The following is a 20,552-nucleotide window of genomic DNA, read 5'->3' as shown; positions in this document are numbered from 1 at the left end:
TCAAACTAAATATACCTTTTAAACTCTGACTGTAACTCCACCATCAGCTCACCAACCAATCAGATCACAGTAGCAGTATCAAATTATATTTACTGCCTAAATCCTGTTTACTAAACAGAAAGGCACAAATGCAGGTAAGTTTTTTCTTTTTTCTTTTTATTGAAATACTTTATTTTACTTTCTAAAATTAAACAAATATCCTGGTTAGTGGTTAGTTGCTCAACAGTCTTTTTCTGATATGATGGGGAAACTGAAAGTGGGCTCTGCATAAACGACTGCATTAGTTGGACATGTGGTTCATCTTTTTGTGATCCTATTGGCTGCAGGTAGTTGCTGCTTTTGACTGACAATTTCAAACTGGTCTAGCTAGATATGATTGCATGATTAGGACCATAAAACGGTGTAAAATCATGTAGTGTGAAATAAGAATTGTACCAGTGCTGTACACGTTCAGAATGTCAGTCTCTGAATGCTGTGGGACACACACTGATCTCAGTGCAGCTCTCTCCACCCTCTCCATAAAGGGAACCCCCTGGCCCTCCTCCGCCTTGTCTTCCTCCAGCAGCAGCACAGCACCCAAACAAGCCCAGCCACCACCACCATCCCTCGCCAACTCCTAAACGTGCTCCGCTGCCAGCCGGCCAAATCTGCCATCAGATCCCCACGCTCCCCCTCACTTCATGCCCAGGATCCCGGAGCCACTGATTGGCTCTCCGCTTGTCCGCTGCCGTGTCTGCCAACTCACGGGTCTTTAGAGGGGCACAGAGAGCCCCCCAGCCCAAATATCTTCACTCAGCAGAGAGCCCCCTCCCCCCCCACTGTCTCAGGATTATTTTACAAAGACACAGAGCTTTCCAGAAGTCCCTCCAGTGAGCACGGGGCAGCCTGTGGCTGTGGGGAGGATTCAAAGCTTCTAAGAAAAACGGCCAGAAAACGACAAACTAACATTTAGCCACAAAAAAATTGCATTTCTAAACCAACTAAATCAACATTCTAAATTAACATTCCCACAACCCTGCTAACACTATCTAAATATTCTCCAAACGTTAGTAGCAAACATTCCGTCAAATAACATTCTAAAATCTTACGCGATCATATTTAAAGTTCCCCCAATTAAAAAACAAAAGTTTACATAATAACATTAACATAATGTTTTTAAAATAATTCAACAACCTAGTTCAAAGTTCACCAAATGTTAGTAAAAATTAATGTAATATTTGAAAAATGTTAAACAATCCTCGATTCGATTTTATTTCCGATTTAAGGGTCACGATTCGATTCAGTTCTCGATTTTCTTTTTTTTTTTACAGCAGAGAGGCCTATGTCAGTTTTAGATTAGTTTATGGTTAGTCATTGGTTTGATTCATCAAATTTACAATATCTTATTTCAAAAGTTGGGCTTGATATAAGTGATGCAAAGTGATACAAGTGATCTGTAATACACCACATTAGGCACTAATGCTCAAATTTAAACAATTTAATTAAGATATATATGTAATGCCATCTAGTGGCTTTTTTTGGTAGCAGCAGTGTGCACTATTAAAACAGCAATGTGCAACATAACAAATAAATAATAAAAAAATACAGAAACAGTCATGTACAAAATAATAGAACAATTAGAGCTTTAACAAACTGGACTCTATCCTACTATAACAGTTAAACAAGAAAAATAAGACTAAGACTTTTTTGGTGCCTAAGAATGACATTTTTTTTCTTTAATAAAGATATATTATTACCTTTATCTGGAGAGAAAGATGATCCTTAAGGTACCAAAACTATTAACATATTTGAGGCTAGACAAAACAACTGTTTTTTTTTTTTCAAGTTTTCTCTTTAAGAAGATGAGAATGTCCACATTCTCTGGAGAAAGGGCTGCTCTTTTAGCTACAGTGTGCTGTGCCATTTGAACTGTGCTCTGCGCCATTTGCGTAGTGTGCTGCGCCATTTGCGGGAGGGATCGTCGATCCTCTTTTTGACTTCGATGCTCGAGACCATGACATAATTTTGATTGATTTCGTTGAAATATCAAAATCGTGACACCCCTATTAATTAAACTGCAGAAACAACTGTAAATCATTTGGTAACTGTATAATTTAGCATAGCTTGTGGTGTCCCACAGGGTTCAATTTTGGGGCATATTAATAGGAGTGTCATTATTGAAATTTTGTGCGTATATACTGGGTTAAACATTTTTTAAACTAGCTGAGAAAACCGGGCACAGAAAATCCACCAGTACAGTTACCCTCCATTCTCAGTGGTACTTAACACCTCCTGTAGTAATTCTGTGTTTCTGTCTGCTTGATCAATCAAATCCAATAAAACACTGATCACTCAGTGTGTGAGTAAGAGTCACAGATGATCAGACGCACTCGCCTGCGTCCGAGCTCACCTTCCCAACCTGCTACTGTCACTGTATCAGACCGCGCCACCGGCGACCCGCATCTGCTAAACAAGCCAAAACCTACAAAAAGACACGGGGATAAATGAAGATGATCTCCTGTGAACATCAGCATGCTCAGAGGCAGGTGTGAGGAAGCCTCCTGTTTCCTCTGCCTCCTCCCGACAGCGGCTTTAACATTCCCCGAGCCGCCTGCCTCTCCTCTCCGCGGACGAGCTCTCCTCTCCGCACGCCTTTTCATTCATATTAATTGTGACTGGAAGAAGATCAGACGCTCCCAAAAATACGTGACCGGCTCAGATTTCATAATCATGTCATTGATAGTGTCGGCGAGCGAGGAACAACTAGCATTTGGCTTTTGTCCTTTTTCTCTTTCCCTCTCTCTCTCTCTCTCTCTCTGCTTTCCTCTCTCTCTCTTTTTCTCTCAAGTGCACTGCATGAATTATGCACATCATATTTCCCCCTGAGAAAGACACTTACTGCACATATGTGCTATTTGCACACGGCCCATTTACATTATTTGTTGTAATATCTAAAATAATACAATAGTGTTTATTATTGTTCTTATTGTTAACATCATTATTATAATCGTCAGTAGAAGAGGCAGAAATAATAGTTAACAATATTAATAATAGAAAAAAAAAGAAGTAGTAGTAGTAAAAATAGCAATATATAAAACTATTAACTTAAATTATTCTGGTAACAATTAAAAGTACTAATGTCAGTAATAAACAGTGTTAAACAGTTAAAAGTAATGCCGTGTGGCACGAGATCTCGCGAGATTAAACGTGACAATATTTGTCGTCAAGCTTTAACCTGTCTCACGGGGAAAAAAATAGTTTAGTGTGGATTATTTAAGCGGGATTTGGCAACAAAGCAGTACTGTTTGTGGTGTATGCAAACGTAGTATACAGGTGTGGTTTGATACATACTGGGTTTTGCCACAAGAGGGTGTTAAAATGCTCTCCCTATGTCTCAGTTAAAGACTCTTAGAGGCTACCTTTGGGGAGTGTACCTCTGGGTGAGAGATTATTGGCTTCTAGACACATCTATAAGGCCCTCAAAGACATTTGCCCAGTTGACAGATTTTAAGAGGCAGCGTTTTAAAGACTTTCAGCCAGACTCTGTTGACTGGAACCGTATCATCTTTAGCACCAAATCCTACGTTCTGTTAGAGATCAGGCAGTAGTAGAGATATTACGTATTCCCAACACTTCCTTAGCCAGCTGGGTTGCCAGAATGATTGCCATTTGAGCATTTATATGATTAAAAAGATGGACATATCCAAAGTGTGCTAACTGTAATGCTGAATCAACCAAACCTTTTAGTAACTCCACCTACAGAGAAACTTTATTTATTGTTGAATTATTTAAAAACTATATGTACTGGAAGTAAAGTTTACATTTACATTTGCAGTATTTGCAGTACTTAGGCTGGTAAGATTTTGCCTTGACCTCTATTACTTCTTTCATTACTAATTATACAAATACATGCAAATAACAATAATTATACTTATAGTAACTAACATTTTATTTATAAGAATTCTTAACATAAGCAATCTGAAAATCTTTTTGTGCTTATTTTGATTCAAATTACTTGACTCTATTAAGACCACTCTGATTAAGACCACTGTTTCTAAAATAAGCTAAATAATCTTACACCTAAAAAAACGTACCAATTTTTTTTTTTTTTATTATTACAGAACAAAAAATAAGATTTATTGCATTAAAATTAGATAGTTTTATATGCTAAAATTTGGCTTTTTGCCGTGTACTATTTTTTCTACAACTTCTAAACTGCTGCTACAACTAAAAAATCCATTGGTAAAAACTAGACAAAATATTTAAAAATGGAAACATATATGCTTATATTAAGCAAAATAAAAAAATGCCAATGGGGTATGCTAATTCTCTTAGTAAAAGCACAGATGTCTTTGGCTTAGCTTTGGACATAAAAACCGAATAACTAAAGCCTGGTGACTTAAAATAGGGTGAGAACTCTAAATGAGACTCATTAAAATCATTATTTTATCAACATAATCTCACACCTACAATCTTTGGTAAACAAATGTATTTTTTTTTTTACCTTAAAGTCAGACCATTTATTTTGCATATATATTTATTTTTTTTTTTCTGCAGTGTACTAATTTTCTTGTTATTATTATATTGCAAGAGTAAAAACAAAAGTCTTATTTTTTAATGAGTTTGAGTCTTTGAGATTGCTTATTTTAAATTGCTTCCTAAATGTTTTAGCATATAACTTTTATACATATATATTTTTCTAGTTTTTGCCAATAGATTTGTAGCAGTGTATGACTATTACTCTTATTGTCTCTATGTTAATGTGGTACACTTCGCTATCCCCCCGCCCCTCAGGCCAGCTCTCAGTATTGTTGGTATTTCTCTGGGCCTGGGTGTGGACCCCTCTCTCAGTGTGGGTCTGGAGCTGGCTGTTGTGCAGCTGTCCGCTGCCGTCGCCGGGCCGGTGTGTGGGAGGAGGTGGGAGTCGCGAGCGCGTCCCCCACCCCCATCCCGCGTGGGCTCTGGGCCCGGCGACGGATGGCTGGAGGCCAGGAACGCGGCCCCGCTCGCAGGCAGATAAAAAGAAGCCCCACAAATCACGGGGGCGCTGGCGGGTGATGGGCAGGGCAGCCGCTCATTGCGGGAATCAGGTGTAAATTCAGTCATTAGACTGCTTCCAGAAAACAGCGTGCATAAATAAAGGTGGAGGCGTGGAGGGGCGCTGTAGCTGCTGCTCTGATACTGATGCTGCTGATGCTGCTGCCGGTGGCGGGCGGTGGCAGCATGGAGGCCAGGGAGTGGCAGCTCTCTGCTGCCAGATAGATTCATTACTCACTTTCAGACACGCACTTACACACACTCACACACACGCGCGCACACACACCTCTCTCTTATTCCCACTCCTTTAGAGGCTGAAGAGCAGATTACATCATGTGTGAACCTGCTTTATGCATTCTGCATACAGATTAAAGACATACTGTATCTTCTTCCATTTTTATTGTTATTTTTCTAATTAAAAAAGAGTGTCCAAAACTAAAAACTGTATTTATGTTATTGGGCCAGAATTAAGTGTAAATTAAGTATTTTCCACGTTTAATCAACATGTTTTGTTAACCAAAATGTTTTCCAAATATTCCACTTGTTTCACTATAATGGAATATGCTACTCAAAAAAATATAGGATATAGTACAGAGCAATCACTTAAGTAACAAAAAATAACTGATATGGAGGGATTTAGGCTTCGTTCTTTGTTCAGATAACATGACTTAGTTGTACCACTGTTTTGATACTTCCTACACCATGTGTTTGAGAACTCTGCCGAAAGCAGAGCATGTGTAGCTATTCGAATGACTCAAATGACAAACATTATAAATCAGTTTAATGGCATTATGAAATAAAAGCTTTCATAAGAATATGCTTTCAAATAATCTTTAAAATAAACATTATCAAGTTTAGAAAAATATTAAAGATGCACCGATGTTACACATGTACATATTAATCAAGGATGATTTACAAATTTACACATTTTACAGCTTTTCCTTGGCAACCAAAGACATATTTTCCGGACCTTACAGTCACAGAAACAAAAAAGAAAACAAATTCACCAAGGAAGATGTGACAAGTGGTGAGATATTGAGAAACCATTTTTTCCTTTTGTAGACACTATTTAAAAAAATATTCTACACTTTCGTTTTGTTTAATTAGACTAAGTTCGACGCAGAAGTAATTTTGGTAAATTGGCCCTAACTGTACGTGTCCACTAGCACTTAAGCCTTGATGCTTGATCCTATTTGTTTCAATGGAGAGAGCCGCATGCATGCATGCTGGGTTGCGTTGAGCGCAGCCCCGCCCTCCGGCGAAAAAGTTCAGCAGAGCTCAACTTTATGCAAATGAATCCGACCGCCTTACTGCATCCAGCCAACAGGGGAAGAGCAGGCTGCGACTTCACACACTCAAGCACCACAACTATATATAAAAATCAGGTTGATTAAAGCTGAAACATCTTAAAATGATGGTTCACTACGTCTCTTGCTTCATTTAAATTTAAAAATGTCACAGACACAAGAGCAAACGGCGAGCCGGAGATCAAACATGAGACAACATGTGTTAAAGAAAAGTGCTAGTGGACACATAGCGAAAGGAATCACATGGCATCTCAGGATACGATATTATCACAATAGGTTGCCCACGATAAAGATATCATCCCAATACAGTAACACTGCAATATTTGATATATTGCAAGACAATTCTCTGTGATACTCCTAAATATGATTTTATTGGTTTAAGTGTCACAGAATTTAATAACCAAAATTCTTTACTGCAGATTTACCTCATTCATTTGATGATAGCGCCACCATGTGGAGTAATGAAGCAGTAACTTTAGTAAGTCATATTGGGGGAGAATCTTAGGGAGTTTAGAGCACTTATACTGAGATTTAACGTCACATATTGATAATGTATTTTAAGACATTCACATGAAACACATAGAGAGAGACAGAGAGTAAGGTACCTGTGAGGTTGTAGGTCATCTCCCCCTGTGTGTAAGTGTGGATGACCCCCACTCCACTCTGAATGAGGAAGTACTCGCGGATGATGCCGTTGGGCTTGGTCGGGGCCACCCAGCTGATGTGCAGTGCTGTGGGGCCCAGTGCCCTGACTGAGGGAGCGGCGAGACCCTCCGGTACCCCCTGGACAGTCACTGCCACCACCTACACACACACACACACACACACACACACACACACACACACACAGAAAAAAAAGAATTACAGAGCAATTTGGCCTAATGGAGGCTTGGATATCCTGCTCTAATAGAATGTCACTAGTGGTTTGGGCTCTTGTCTTTAGGAGTGGCAGACTATTAGGGGAAGGCCGTGAGAGGTGGTTAAGGTGGTTCTTTCTTTGCCCCCCTCCCCCCGTTCTCCGGTTCTGTGCAGCCTGGCCCGGGCAGTGGCCTGATGTGCTGCCGGTGAGCTTACCGACTGTCCGGCGAGATTAAATCAGCATCCTCATTCACTGCGACAGAGGCGGCTCAGCGGCCCCCTGCCCCGCCGGGTAATTGCTCCCCTTGTATTGGGGCCGACAATAATTGCAACTGTTTGGGCGACGCTCGCAGGTGTACAAGTTAATCCCCCACCCCTCAACACCCCCCTCTACGACCCGCTGCACTCCACTTACACCCTCCGTCTCAATTCGGGTACCGCACACTACATTCTTCCACTTACCCGAAGCAAAAACAGAACATTGCAATATTTCAAAATACAGTATTTTCACTCTCTGCGCCAGTGTGTGTGCCTCTACTTAAAGCATCATCATTTAGCATTTTTATTAGAACAGTTGATCAACTAAAAATAAATAGCTCACAAAAAGTTCTAAACATTCAACTCCATGATGATCTGCTGAGCCAGGTTAAAGCAGACATGTATCACTATGTACAGTTGCAAGAAAAAGTCATTTAAATTACTTGGATTACTTTGGGATTATTTGGATTTCTGCATAAATGAATCACTAAATGCATTCTTCATCTTCATCCTAGTCACAACAATAGACAAACAGTCTGCTTGAAATAATACCATACAAAAAAATATATATATATATATATATTATATATATATATATATATATATATATATATATATATATATATATATATATATATATATATATATATATATATATATATATATTTGCATGGTTTTATTGACCACATGTTAACATTCACAGTGAGGGTGGAAAAAGTATGTGAACCTTTGGATTTAATAACTGGTTGATCCTCCTTTGGCAGCAAAAACCTCAATGAAACGTTTCCTGTAGTTGCAGATCAGACCTGTACAACAGTCAGAAGGAATTTTGGATCATTTCTCTTCACTAAACTGTTTCAGTTCAGCTATAATATTCTTGGGATATCTGGAGTGAATCGCTCTCTTGAGGTCATGCCACAGGACTCTCCAGAAGGCGTATTTTCGTCTGTTGAAGTTGTTCAGTTCTTTGTTTACTTCTATGTTTTGGATCGTTGTCCTGCTGCATCATCCATCCTCTGTTGGGCTTCAGTTGGTGGACAGATGATCATAAGCTTTCCTGCAAAATGTCTTGGTAAACTTTGGAATAAATTTTTCCGTTGATAACGGCAATCCGTCCAGACCCTGAAACAGCAAAGCAGCCACAAACCATGATGCCCCCTCCACCATGTTTTACAGTTGGGATGAGGTTTTGATGATGGTGTGCTGTATCTTTTTTCCCACACATAGCACATATTGTTGTGTGTTCCTTCCAAACACCTCAATTTTGGTCTCATTTGTCCACAGTATATTTAGCCAGTTCTGCTGTGGAACATCCAGGTGCTCTTTTGCAAACTTCAAATGTGCAGCAATGTTTTTTGGACAGCAGTGGCTCCCTTCATGGTGTCCTCCCATTAACTCCATTCTTGTTTAATGTTTTCCTTATTGTAAATTTGTCAACAAAAATGTCAACATGTGCCAAAGATTTCTGTAAACTGTCTTCAGCTGACACTCTAGGATTCTTCCTCACCTCATTGATCATTCTGCGCTGTGCTCTTGCAGTCATCTTTATAGGACGACCACACCTAGGGAGAGTAGCAAGAGTGCTGAACTTTCTCCATTTGTAGACCGTCTGTCTTACAGTGGACACATGAACATCAAGGCTTTTAGAGATACGTTCGTTACCCTTTCCAGCTTCACGCAAGTCTACAATTCTTAAACGTAGGTCTTCTGAGAACTCTTTTGTGTGACGCATGATTCACATCAATGCTTCAATGCTTCTTAAGAACAGCAAACTCAAAACTGGTGTGTGTTTTTATAGGGCAGGGCAGCTTTACCTAACACCAAAATCCAATCTCAACACATCCTGGCTCCAATTAGCTTTTAAAAAATTCATAAACCTAGGGGTTCACATACCACCCCCCCCTCCATGCAAACATATAATGTTTTGTGTGATATTAGATTAAGCAGACTATGTTTGTCTATTTTTGTGACTTAGATGAAGATCAGAACACATTTAATGACCAGTTTATGCAGAAATCCAAGTAATCCAAGTTCACATACTTTTTTTTCCAACCGTATGTTTTTCACTCACACTCTTTTTTCACACAGAAACACTCAAGAAACAACAAATTAGAGCGAGTGCGTGAAATGGCTACAGGAGTCCAATTTCCAAAACCGGAATAGACTTTTCTGCCCCACCCCTAGATGCAAATCTCACTCTGGTTGCCAGATTGACACACAGTGGCATATGATGATGATGTGTTACTCTGTAGCTGATCGGTTAAAACATATGTTTCAATGTCTAAAATGCTCGGCTCTACTATGCTAGTGGTGGTGGCAAATTACCTAGTTATGGTTAGCAATCTCACTGAAGTTTAATGATTACCTGTTCGGCTAAAAAAAAAAGTTAGCTCACCCACTTCCATGGCTGCAGCACACGGTTTGCATGCTGTTGTCTATACCTGGCAGCTTGGGGTGTGGAAATTGGACTGGGGGAATAGCATAGGGCTGATTCAGGGGCTGCTGTCGGTGCTTTAACTTAGCATGTTTCCCTAATATATGATGATACATCCTGATCATGTTATGTATGTACACAAAATAAAATCCTCAATGATTCTTTAAACTTTTACTCAGCTCCTGAGAGTGACCCATTCTTTCACTATTGTTTGTAGAAGCAGTCATGGTCATGAAAGTGAGAGGAACCTAAATTCAATTATTTGTATAGGTGCGTGAGTTTTTTTTTTTTTTTGATAATAGAGGTCTGATATAGTTTTGAGAGGGTACAGTAACTGTGGTGAGGTAAGGGCAGTCTCCCCCTCACTTCCTCCTCTCAGCTGTTCCCTCAGCACAGCTCGGAGCACAGTAATCACCTGATCTAAACCGCACAGACGTAGAGTTTGTTCTTTCATCTGGAGCGAACAGCAATTACTGGAAGATAACAGTGATGTGACTCAGATAGAGGATGCTGAGGAACAACGAGGCTGCTATCAGAAATATCCAGTGTGCTCAGCACTTCCTAACCAGACAGCAGGAGCAGAGAGCCGGCAGAATTCATTCCTCTATGAATTTAGATATATATATATATATATATATATATATATATATATATAAAGTGCTGTATGGAAGTTAGAGGAACCGCAGAAACAGAAACTGTTACACTGTAACAGTATAAGAGTTATAAAAACGTATGTATGTATCACAAGTCTGTCATATTTACAACTATTTACAACTACAATAAGAGACCTGTTCAAGGCCTGTCACAATAACTGTTCTTGTTTTTTTGATGATATATTGCATCACAAATGATCACAATTAACAAAAATATTGCAATTTTATGGCAATGATATAATGATAATACAGTATAATAGCATTATAATGCAATCACATTCTTTTAAAGAGCAATGAAGTTCTAATTATTAAGAATATTCAGTTTTAACATTTCGAACACCAAACAAAACTTACAGCACCAGCCAAAAATATGAATAAATACTGAAGTCTTTCAGACTATAAAGTAACTTAAAAGTGTTAAATAAACCAAAATACTGGTGTTCTGTTAACTTGCAGTTTTTGAGGCTGGTAACTCTAATTAACTTCTCCTGTGCAACAGAGGTAACGCTTGCTCTTCCTTTCCTGGGCCGCTCCTGATGAGAGCCAGTTTCATCCTCATAACATTTTTTTTGTTCTTTGCGACTGCACTTAAGGATATTTTATTTAATATATATTTTAAATTAACTGATCTTCATTTCTTAAAGTATTTTTTTCTTTACTTAGTAGAGAATTTCTTGCTATAATACAGAAAAATATGACTATTCACTGTATACCAACTCACACCTCAACAACTTTACAACTGATGCTCTCAAACACATTAAGAGACAAGAAATTCAAGTAATTAACTCTTGATGTGTTCAGCACAGCTGTTAACTGAAAACCATTTCAGGTGACTCTACCTAAAACTGAGAAAATGTTTCAAACTTTTTTGTTTACTAAATAATTCCATATGTTTTTGAATTAATCTGCAATAAATAAATAAATAAATAAAAGATGAACAACATTTCTTTTCTTTTTTTTTTTAAATGTGTTAATCTAAACAGATTTCTCTCCTAAAAACAGTTTATTTGGGTGAGTAATAAACTTCTGTTTATTTACAGTAAGCTTATATTTTCAGATTTCCACTAAGGCTGGGTGTGGCAGCATTAGCATTAGCAGCTAACCGCTAGCAGTTAGCAATAAACATGCAGACTACAGGCTGATAATACTCATCTCTGAACGGCGAAAGAGCTAGCGCTTTGCGCGATTAGTGGCTAACACTAATACTAACCCAGCAGTGCTAGCCGGGGTTAGCAGCAGGCTAGAGAGAGGCCCAATATGCTCACCTCTGAACGGTGAAAAAGCTAGCACTTAGCCTGTTTAGCAGCTAATGCTAATACTGTAGGAGGCCTAAACTGAATGTATAAACTCCTGTATAAAGCTGTACTTCAGCGGAGTGACTTTACTGCTCCTTACAATCTGACAGGAAAAATTCATACATAAGGTGCACTGATGATTTCTGGGAAAATGAAAGGATTTTAAGCAGATAAAATACACTATGCACGCACACACACACTCACTTTGGTGGAGTCTGTGCAGCCCGCTGAAGTGCAAGCCCCCAGTTGGTATGTATACTCTTGGAAAGGCCGGATGCCTCCAGCATCAGTAAAGCTCAGCTCAGTTCCACGGTATCGCTCCTGTCCATCACGCAGAATCACATAGTGACTGATCCCACCTGGAACACACACAAACACACACACAACAAGTTCACCAACTTTCTGCAGAGTCACTACATCACTACACACCTCCAAACTTCATGTAGTTTCAGATTGGCTTAGGAATAGTACAGCATACAGAGCTTAATGCAATGGGTTTTCATAGTTAAGCAGCTCCATCCAAACCTCACTTCAGTAAACGCAATGCAGGCGTGCAGATACTTTTGGCAATATTGTGTATTTTATTAGCAAAGCACCTGTATAAAAGCCACAATTCTATATTTTAGCTGTTAAGAAAATCATTATTACAATCACTTACTTTTTCTAGCCTGCAATACAGATGTTAACTCATTGCTGTGTGTTATTAAGGTTATTATGTATTATACCACAGTACCAAAGCTCTCCATGTATTACTCCACCACATACAGGTAACCCAGCAATGATGCAGCGCTTACAAACCAAACAGCGCAGCTACAAACAGAGCAGCAATGGGACTCTATTTTACGTTACTGAGTATTTATAACCAGATTGTATTTTCTCGACCTCTTTAACTTAAAATATTTTAAAAAGCAGCATTAATGGAAATGTGGTTTAATCACAATAACACACTTGATGTTCATGCTATGACATAATATTAAATTAGGACTCTGAAACGAACTAAACAATTGTTGAAATTGTTGCCTGTCATATTTTAAATTCATGTCTTCCTTGTTTTTGTACTGTCATTCCTTTTCTCTCTCCTTCCTCTTGTATTCCTCTCTCTCTCTCTCTCTTTCAGTCAGAGTGAGGAGGAGGAGGAGAACTAAGTTGCTCTGAAATCACAGCAGATTGGGTGGTGAGGCGTCTGATTAAAGTGCAGAATGGAGTCCTAATGAGCAATCAACATGTTTCTTTACATATTAAGTGCTGCAGAAGTTCCCTCAAATAGAGCTTGTTAGTTCTACTTAGCGGCGTGTTTATGCGCATGTGAATTTGGGCATTCATAAATAATTCCAGCACGCGATAAAGATTAAGTGCAGTAACTGCAGTAACTGCGTCCTCAGAGCCGCGCCGTCCGCATCAATCAGCCCGCGCTGCACACGCTGTCGTTATTATCACAGACTAAACGCCTGCTTCCAGTTCAGTGCAGGAATGAGGCTGAACGTACAGAGTCACAGTGCTAGCGCAGATTAGCCAAATCAGGCCCAATCAGGAGCCTCCTGCAGGCCCTTCCTAATACAGCAACACTGAAGACTCCTGAATGACAACATTCACCTCACTACAGCTTATGTTATGAGCATTTACTCTCCTGCTTGTTAGTAAATGTACTGTTAACATTTGCTTAAAACTCCTCACAGGGACTTCAACCCTTTCAGACTTTCAGTGCGTCTACTGCAACCATAGACTGTGTATAGCTGGAGAGAGCATCGTCTCTCAAAAGTGAAGCCACCAAAGGTCAGGCGCCCCCTGCTGTTCGGTTTCAAAAAGCTGTGTAACCCCACCCATCCCCATAGGTTTCAATGGCAAAACAGAACAACTTTCAATCACGTTATTTTTCCAATATACTGTATTTCTACCTCCATTATTTAATATCAACAGCTAGTGTAACCTCTGCTTATATTGTCAGATTTTTATATCCTCACATAACTCATTTTAAAAACATTATTCAGCTCTATTCAAAAAAGGTGTGGTTATTGTAAAATGGCTGGTTATGGGCGGGACCAATAACAGACTGTCAGCTCCGCTCCACTCTGCAGCCTGTGACCTAGAGGCAGCCCTCAGGGGCGGGGTTATTCAAATGAGTAGGCAGTCTCTCCACAGTCTTTCTCTCTTCTCTGGTCTCTACTGCGCAGACTTGGGTTTCAGGATCACCAACACGGGGAAGATTTTGGCTTCATTTTCATTGAATGAATGGGAACGGCGACACGACGTCCATCTTTTTTTTACAGTCTCTGATTGCAACAGAAATCATGTGTTTTCTTCTTTCTTGTGTATTCTTGTACTCAACACAGATTTAGACTTATTTTATCCAAACAGACATTTATAAGACAATAAAACAAGCTTAGCTCCATCCACAATATTGGAAACTGAAACTGTACACTAAAACAAAGCATGGCAGCATCTCTGCTAATGAGGCAAGAGGGAAGTAAACACATTTTTTACTGCTTAAGAATAATTTGTGAAATACAGAATTATATAACTGTTATACAGAATAAAAAGTAGTGTTAAAGCTGCTTTTTCTTTTAAATTGAAAGTAGTAGTGTTCCTATTGCTCGTTACCTGAGCTACCATGGTGCTACTAATGGTGCTGATACAAGGGATACTGTGAACATGGTGATATTAGAACTGCAAACTCATTCTTTATTAAACTCTAAAAATGGACAATAAGAACTGAGGAGAGCTGGTCAAATTACCAGATTCATCCACTCTGAAAGAGACTGCACCACAATGCATGTTTTAAAAGTACTTTTTTGAAATGCATATATTCTACACCAAAAACATACAGACTATCGATTTAAACCAATGAGTCCACTGATACTTACATAAAAAATAGAGTTATATGAATTATTTTTTATTTATTTATTTTATTGGTAACACTTTACTTGGATGGTCCATTTGAGTGCCTCTTTGATGCTCAACTGACATTTTAAGTTTAGGTTAAGGTTAGGGTTAGGTGTAGGGTTAGATTTTAGGGTTGATTAAGGCTTAAGGTTGGGTTAGGTTCTATTTTGAATCATTTACATTCAACATAGGGTTAAGTTAAATTTAATGGACATTCAATTCAGTGTAAGTTGAATGTCAGTTAAGCATCAACAAGGCCATAAAATGGACCATCCAAGTAAAGTGTTACCATTTTATTTTTTACCGAATTTTGTGGAAATTACAGACAGACAACAGCATTCTTATATTTTTTATCACGGGAGCATAATAAGCAGTAAAACATAGAACACATACCAGACGTATAGAGCTGGCGATATAATAAAAATATTCTATACCAATATTTAAAGAACATTAAAAGACCATCTGCTATTTAAATACTCTCAAATGCATACTACAGTGAACTACTGCTGCAGTTTTTCTCACTCTAAAATGAAATGTATAGTTGGATCAGTGTTCTTTACGCACTGAATATATTCCTAATATGCAAAAGCATACTGTCCATACGATAAGAAAATGTATCACAATAAATTACAATATATAAAACAAAGCCCAACTCTAAGTTGAAGACGAGACATTTTACCACTTCATGAAAAAATATTTATAAATTTAGAACTTCAGAGCTTCACAAATCAAAACGTTGGATATATGTGCCGCCCGAGGGCCTGAAGATCACCAGCATCCAGTACTGACGCTAAGCCCTGTCCCTTCCACACAAGGATTTCTCCAGAGTCTCTGAATCTTTTGATTATGTTACGTAATATAGATGGAGGGATGACCAAAGCCTGTGCCAGTCTTTACTTTAAGTTTAGAAACTCTCTAAAATGCTATTTTCCTGTCACAGACAATAAGACAGATGACAAACCAGGTTTAAAGTACAGTGTATCTGCTTTCATGCTGCTTTCAATTTTGTCCATTTAGAAAAGATAAAATAATGTCAAAAAGCAATGTCTGACATTTTAACAAGCGTATTTTTGATTATTTATTAGGGGTGAGCGATATGGCCCTAAAAAGATATCATAATATTTCAGGGTATTTTTACAATAATTATATTTTTGGTGATAAGACAAAACATTGACAATTTTTTTTAAATTAATTTTAAGAATATACTACTACAAAAAGTTATTTAGTGTAAAAATGTTTCATACTTTAGTAGATAAAAAAAACGAACACATTTGTCTATTTTGTGAACAGTAGTTTCTCTGCAAACAAACATTTAAAAGAAAATAAAGTAAATAGCAAAACAAATAAGCAAAACAAGACCATCCCAATATATCACTAGATTTATATAGAGAGTTTTCTTATTGTGTCATCTACATTTGATTATGTAGCCATATTGCTTTTATCAGGGTTCATAAACTTTTCAACCAAAAAATTTCCATTATGTTTTAATGACTTTTTTCATAACCATATGATTTAGTTTTAAAACATCAGTGCAGACATAGACAATAAAACCAAACATCAACTAAAACTATAATCAAAATTGATTATAGTAGGTCTAAAATGAGTCTGAAACATTTTTAAATAATAAAATGTGTGTCAGATCCTGGGAGCTCCATTGTATAGGGCCAAATTATTGAATTAATACTGAGCTGATTTATTTGTTAGCTTAAAATTGATTTTCTTCATCAAAAAACAGAAACACTAAGATTTGTAAAACAAATTTCTATGACCTTTCCCAAAATCTTTTGGGAATTTTTATTTTTCCAAAACTCATCCAGGCCTGGAAATGGAAATTTTCAGTTTTGTGACATTTCCAGGTTTTTTTTATCGTACAAACCCTGTCTTATAGCTCCAATAGTGATCCAAACAGTGAACAATAATGCAGATAAAAATAAAACAATCCAAAGAAAATGACTTTTACCATTGGGATCGGATGGTGGGGACCAGTCCAGTTGAATGATGTCATCGCGAAGCCCCACCTTGCTCCAGCGTGGGGGCGGGACTCCTCGGGGAACATCCTCTTTTGTGGTGATGCGGGAGGTGGGGCTAAAGGCACGGCCGTATCTGTTCCATGCCCCAACTTTGTACTCGTAGTTAGTGTAGGGGTCCAGCTCTGTGTCTGAACATACAAACACATTAATGGTTGCTGTAAATATTAAGGAAATCATACACTGATCAAGAATAACATTACTTTGTAATTAAACACAGTGTTTAAAAACTCCAGCAGCACTGCTGCTGTCCCTGATGCACTCATAGCAGGTGGTCCTGAGTATTAAAGAACAGTGTGAAAGTAGAATAATAATAAAGTACGCTGAGAAACACATCCTATATGATCAGTAGAGCTGAAAAAATGAATAGTGTTGGTCATAATGTTAGGCCTAACCAATCTCACACACACTCACACACACACACATGAATCCAGTGCTGGATTTAGAGCATATGTGTTACGAGAGCTTTATGATGCCACAGGAGAGTCAGGAAGCTTCTCTCCACACTAAAACAAGGCTTGGCTTTCAGCAGCGGCCGGGGACCTCCCTGTTTATTACCACGTTTCTCTTTATCGGTGCAACAGCCAAGTGTTGTAAATGTGTGTGTGTGTGTGTATGCATAGTGTGTGTGTGTGTGTGTGTATAGGGAGTCGTGGGTGTAAATCACTGAGGTGGGTTATGTGGTATCCAGCACGCTGCTGGAGTTTGGCAGGGCGATTATGTCACAGGTTCTCTGAGAGCAAAGAACTGTGCTCAGCTACAGATTTACTGGAACTGCAGGAAGATATGCTAATTGATAATCTCTGTACATTATTGCATTTATTTGCTTAATCATCATTCAATATCAATATAGATAAAAAAAAATTACATTAATAAGTACAAGGACTAAAATGGGACTATGAAAATAGTAATCACACTCATGTGCGGATCACAACAACCGGGCCGAGACCAGCTAGAGGAAGTGGTTTCGCTTCGGTCCCAAAAGAACTCTGGAGCGGTTCGCTTGTAGTGAGAATGTGATTTGGTCGTGTTCCGACCCAACTGTCAAATATTCTCCTTTTATTTGAGCTAAACAGCTGATAAGGTGCAGTTTGGACTGATATTTTAGCCAGAACAAATGCTGTCTCTGTTCCGTGCTGTTTACACACTCGGTCTGTGCTGTGTTCACTGCTCGCAGCAGCACGACTCTGTTAACTATGTGCACACATTTGCTCTGCACGCACTATTAAAAACACTGTGTTTGAAAATTAGACTTTAAACAAACCCAAATAAAAAGAATCGGTGTTGCGCCAAAATCCGGTGTGCAGGCAGTATAAACACAAATGCTTAGAATGGGATTTCATTTATTTACTCTAGATTAGAGCTTAGATTGTCTGCCCGAACCCGACCTGACCCGAGGCCCTTCGGGCCGGGATTTCCCACCGCATTCCTCGGGCTGGGTCGGGCTCAAAAAAATAGTCTGAGATGTAGGTATCTGTTTTTTAATTATATTTTTATTTTTAAATAAAGCTCTGGTGTGATAATCACAATGTTGCTAAGTAACCAATTATTATTGTTAACGAAAACGAACCAAATAACGAAAACTGAAAGTGAAAAAATATTTATTTACAGCGGGGGGTGTTCTGTCCGTGAAGCGGGAGTCGGATTCAGCAGGGAGTCAGATTCTGCACAACAGCGGCAGCGCAGCGGCACCTCACGGTCCGTGGTGTTAGTTGTAAGCGCTCGCGCTAGCCGCAAAATACGACAGAAAACACTGAGGGAGCTGCAGACTTATGTATGGGACTAGAATATGAGCACGAGGAGATAAAAGAGAAACAGGAGATACAGCGTGCGAGAACCTTTACCTGTGAGTAGCTCATACACCAGAACACGCAAATCTCTCTCTCTCTCTCTCTCTCTCTCGCTCTCTCGAACGTGAACTCCTCTGTGTTTGACTTGCAGCACTGTGTGTAGCTGTTCTTAAAAATCATTTTAATTAAATAATAGTTTTATGCTTCTATGTTACAGTGTTAATTAACATAATTCTGATCATATTTCGCTCATTCAAACAGCCCGAAAACAGCCAGTTTATGGGGCGGGGCGGGTCGGGCTCGGGCTCATAATGACAGTTCATGGTTCGTGTTGGGTCGGGCTCGGGCTCGGGCAGAACTTGCACAGGCTCGGGCTGGGTTGGGTCGGATTTTTTGGGCCCGACCTACATTCTACTCTATATTAACCCTTATTCATAAATAGAAATAAAAGGAATCTGAGGAGAATCTTTTACACTTATTCTGCTTCCGGTTGAAAGCGTCTACATGAAGGTGCGTCGGATTCGATCAGAGAGCCAGAATTCTTCACAATACCTGACAAAACAACTCGCTGAACTCATAACTAACATTCTACAACCCAATAAATCCAATTAATATGAAGTATGGCCATCTAGCTGATGACGACAGGATGTAGTAAAGTTCTTTAGTCTGTAACATGATCAAATATATACAATATAAGAAAATATATACAATATAACAAAGTAATAGGAGTCTCTCTATGTTTCACAATACTTGGTTTGGATATGTTTTCAGTGTCGAATTCTACCTTTTTTGCTGTTTATAAATAAGGGTTAAACTACAGTTACAGTAGATACAGGAATCACCATTGCAATCTGCTCTGTACATACTGCTACATGACATGCCTGCACATCAAAAGGAGACAGATTTTGGAACAACACTGCTTCTATCTTGCAGTTTAATGGGTGAAGATAAAAAAAAAAAAACACCATGTGTGTGTATTACACAGGTATTCCAGGTCCAGAACTATGGACCACTGCAATAAAGAACAAAGACTACACATTTCCACACAGCACAAAGAAACCCATCTGTGCCTCAGACACACTCACTAACTCAACTGGATGGCCATATTGCTGGGTCTGGGGAGCTGATCTCTGCACCGCATTCCTCCGAGCGCGCTCAGTGTCACCCGTCTGCAGGGTGCAGGTACGGGGGCGCGGGAAACATCTGGAGGCTGGTGGGGCCGCGACAGCTTTAGACGCCCGTGCCCAGATGGTGGCACAGCGCTGACTAGAATCACTCTCCTCACGCCAGCCAGCCCCCCTCAACTCCCGCATTAGTCTTGATTAAACAGACGCAACTAACCAAATAAATAATGCGCTGAAAGAGGCAAACGCACACTCCCAGAGCCGGCCAGAGACACACAGACAGAACCCCATACTGTAGACCTGCGGAAAGTCTCACTGCGTATTGAAGCGTCTGTACTGTTATAGTATATTTGCCACATTACAACAGGAATGAATAACAATGTTTGCTTTGTTTTACCCTTTCTAACCTTGACTGCAATACCCCTTTAAAAAAAAACATATATGTCTAAAGCTAGTGTATTACAATATGATTTATAAACTCAAAATAAAAAAGAAAAAACAACAATTTATTTTTTTAGTTTATAACAATAAAAAAGAGAAATTGACGTCAGAAAAACATCAATCAGGAAAAAAATACTCCCTTTAATTACTAACTTTAAATGATCAGTTTATAGTCATTTAGTTATAATAAGAGAAGTAAGACAAGATAAAGAGAATATTGGAAAGTGGTTGTTTAGACTAAAGCTGCACATATGGTACCAGTTATACGTTTGAACACACCTTAATTTCAGTGTATTTTACACAGTTTTGCACATCTTGACTTGATTTTCTCAGTTAGCTTTAAGAGTCACCAGGAATGTATTTTAGTTAACAGCTGTGTTGAACTTGACCAGAGTTAATTTTTTAACTTAAATTTCTTGCCTCTTAATGTGTTTGAGAGTATTAGTTGTAAAGTTGTAAAGAGGTAGAG

The 20,552-nt window shown here is 38.8% G+C and overlaps 1 protein-coding gene across 2 annotated transcripts in view; it reads right to left on the bottom strand.

The window, feature by feature from the left end:
• ush2a (Usher syndrome 2A (autosomal recessive, mild)) overlaps nucleotides 1-20,552 on the bottom strand; it is a 440,168-nt gene that overhangs the window by 102,595 nt on the left and 317,021 nt on the right. For both annotated transcript variants that reach the window (XM_049464244.1, XM_022672674.2), the window contains exons 53-55: nucleotides 16,662-16,859; nucleotides 12,026-12,180; nucleotides 6,929-7,127 (exon numbers count right to left, since the gene is read on the bottom strand). In XM_049464244.1, coding sequence (XP_049320201.1) covers nucleotides 6,929-7,127; nucleotides 12,026-12,180; nucleotides 16,662-16,859 — 552 coding nt within the window. The remainder of the gene's footprint in view (nucleotides 1-6,928; nucleotides 7,128-12,025; nucleotides 12,181-16,661; nucleotides 16,860-20,552) is intronic.

This window comes from Astyanax mexicanus, chromosome 14, assembly GCF_023375975.1.
Source record: "Astyanax mexicanus isolate ESR-SI-001 chromosome 14, AstMex3_surface, whole genome shotgun sequence".
Taxonomy (NCBI): Eukaryota; Metazoa; Chordata; class Actinopteri; order Characiformes; family Acestrorhamphidae; genus Astyanax; species Astyanax mexicanus.
This window is presented reverse-complemented; position numbering and strand designations above follow the sequence as displayed.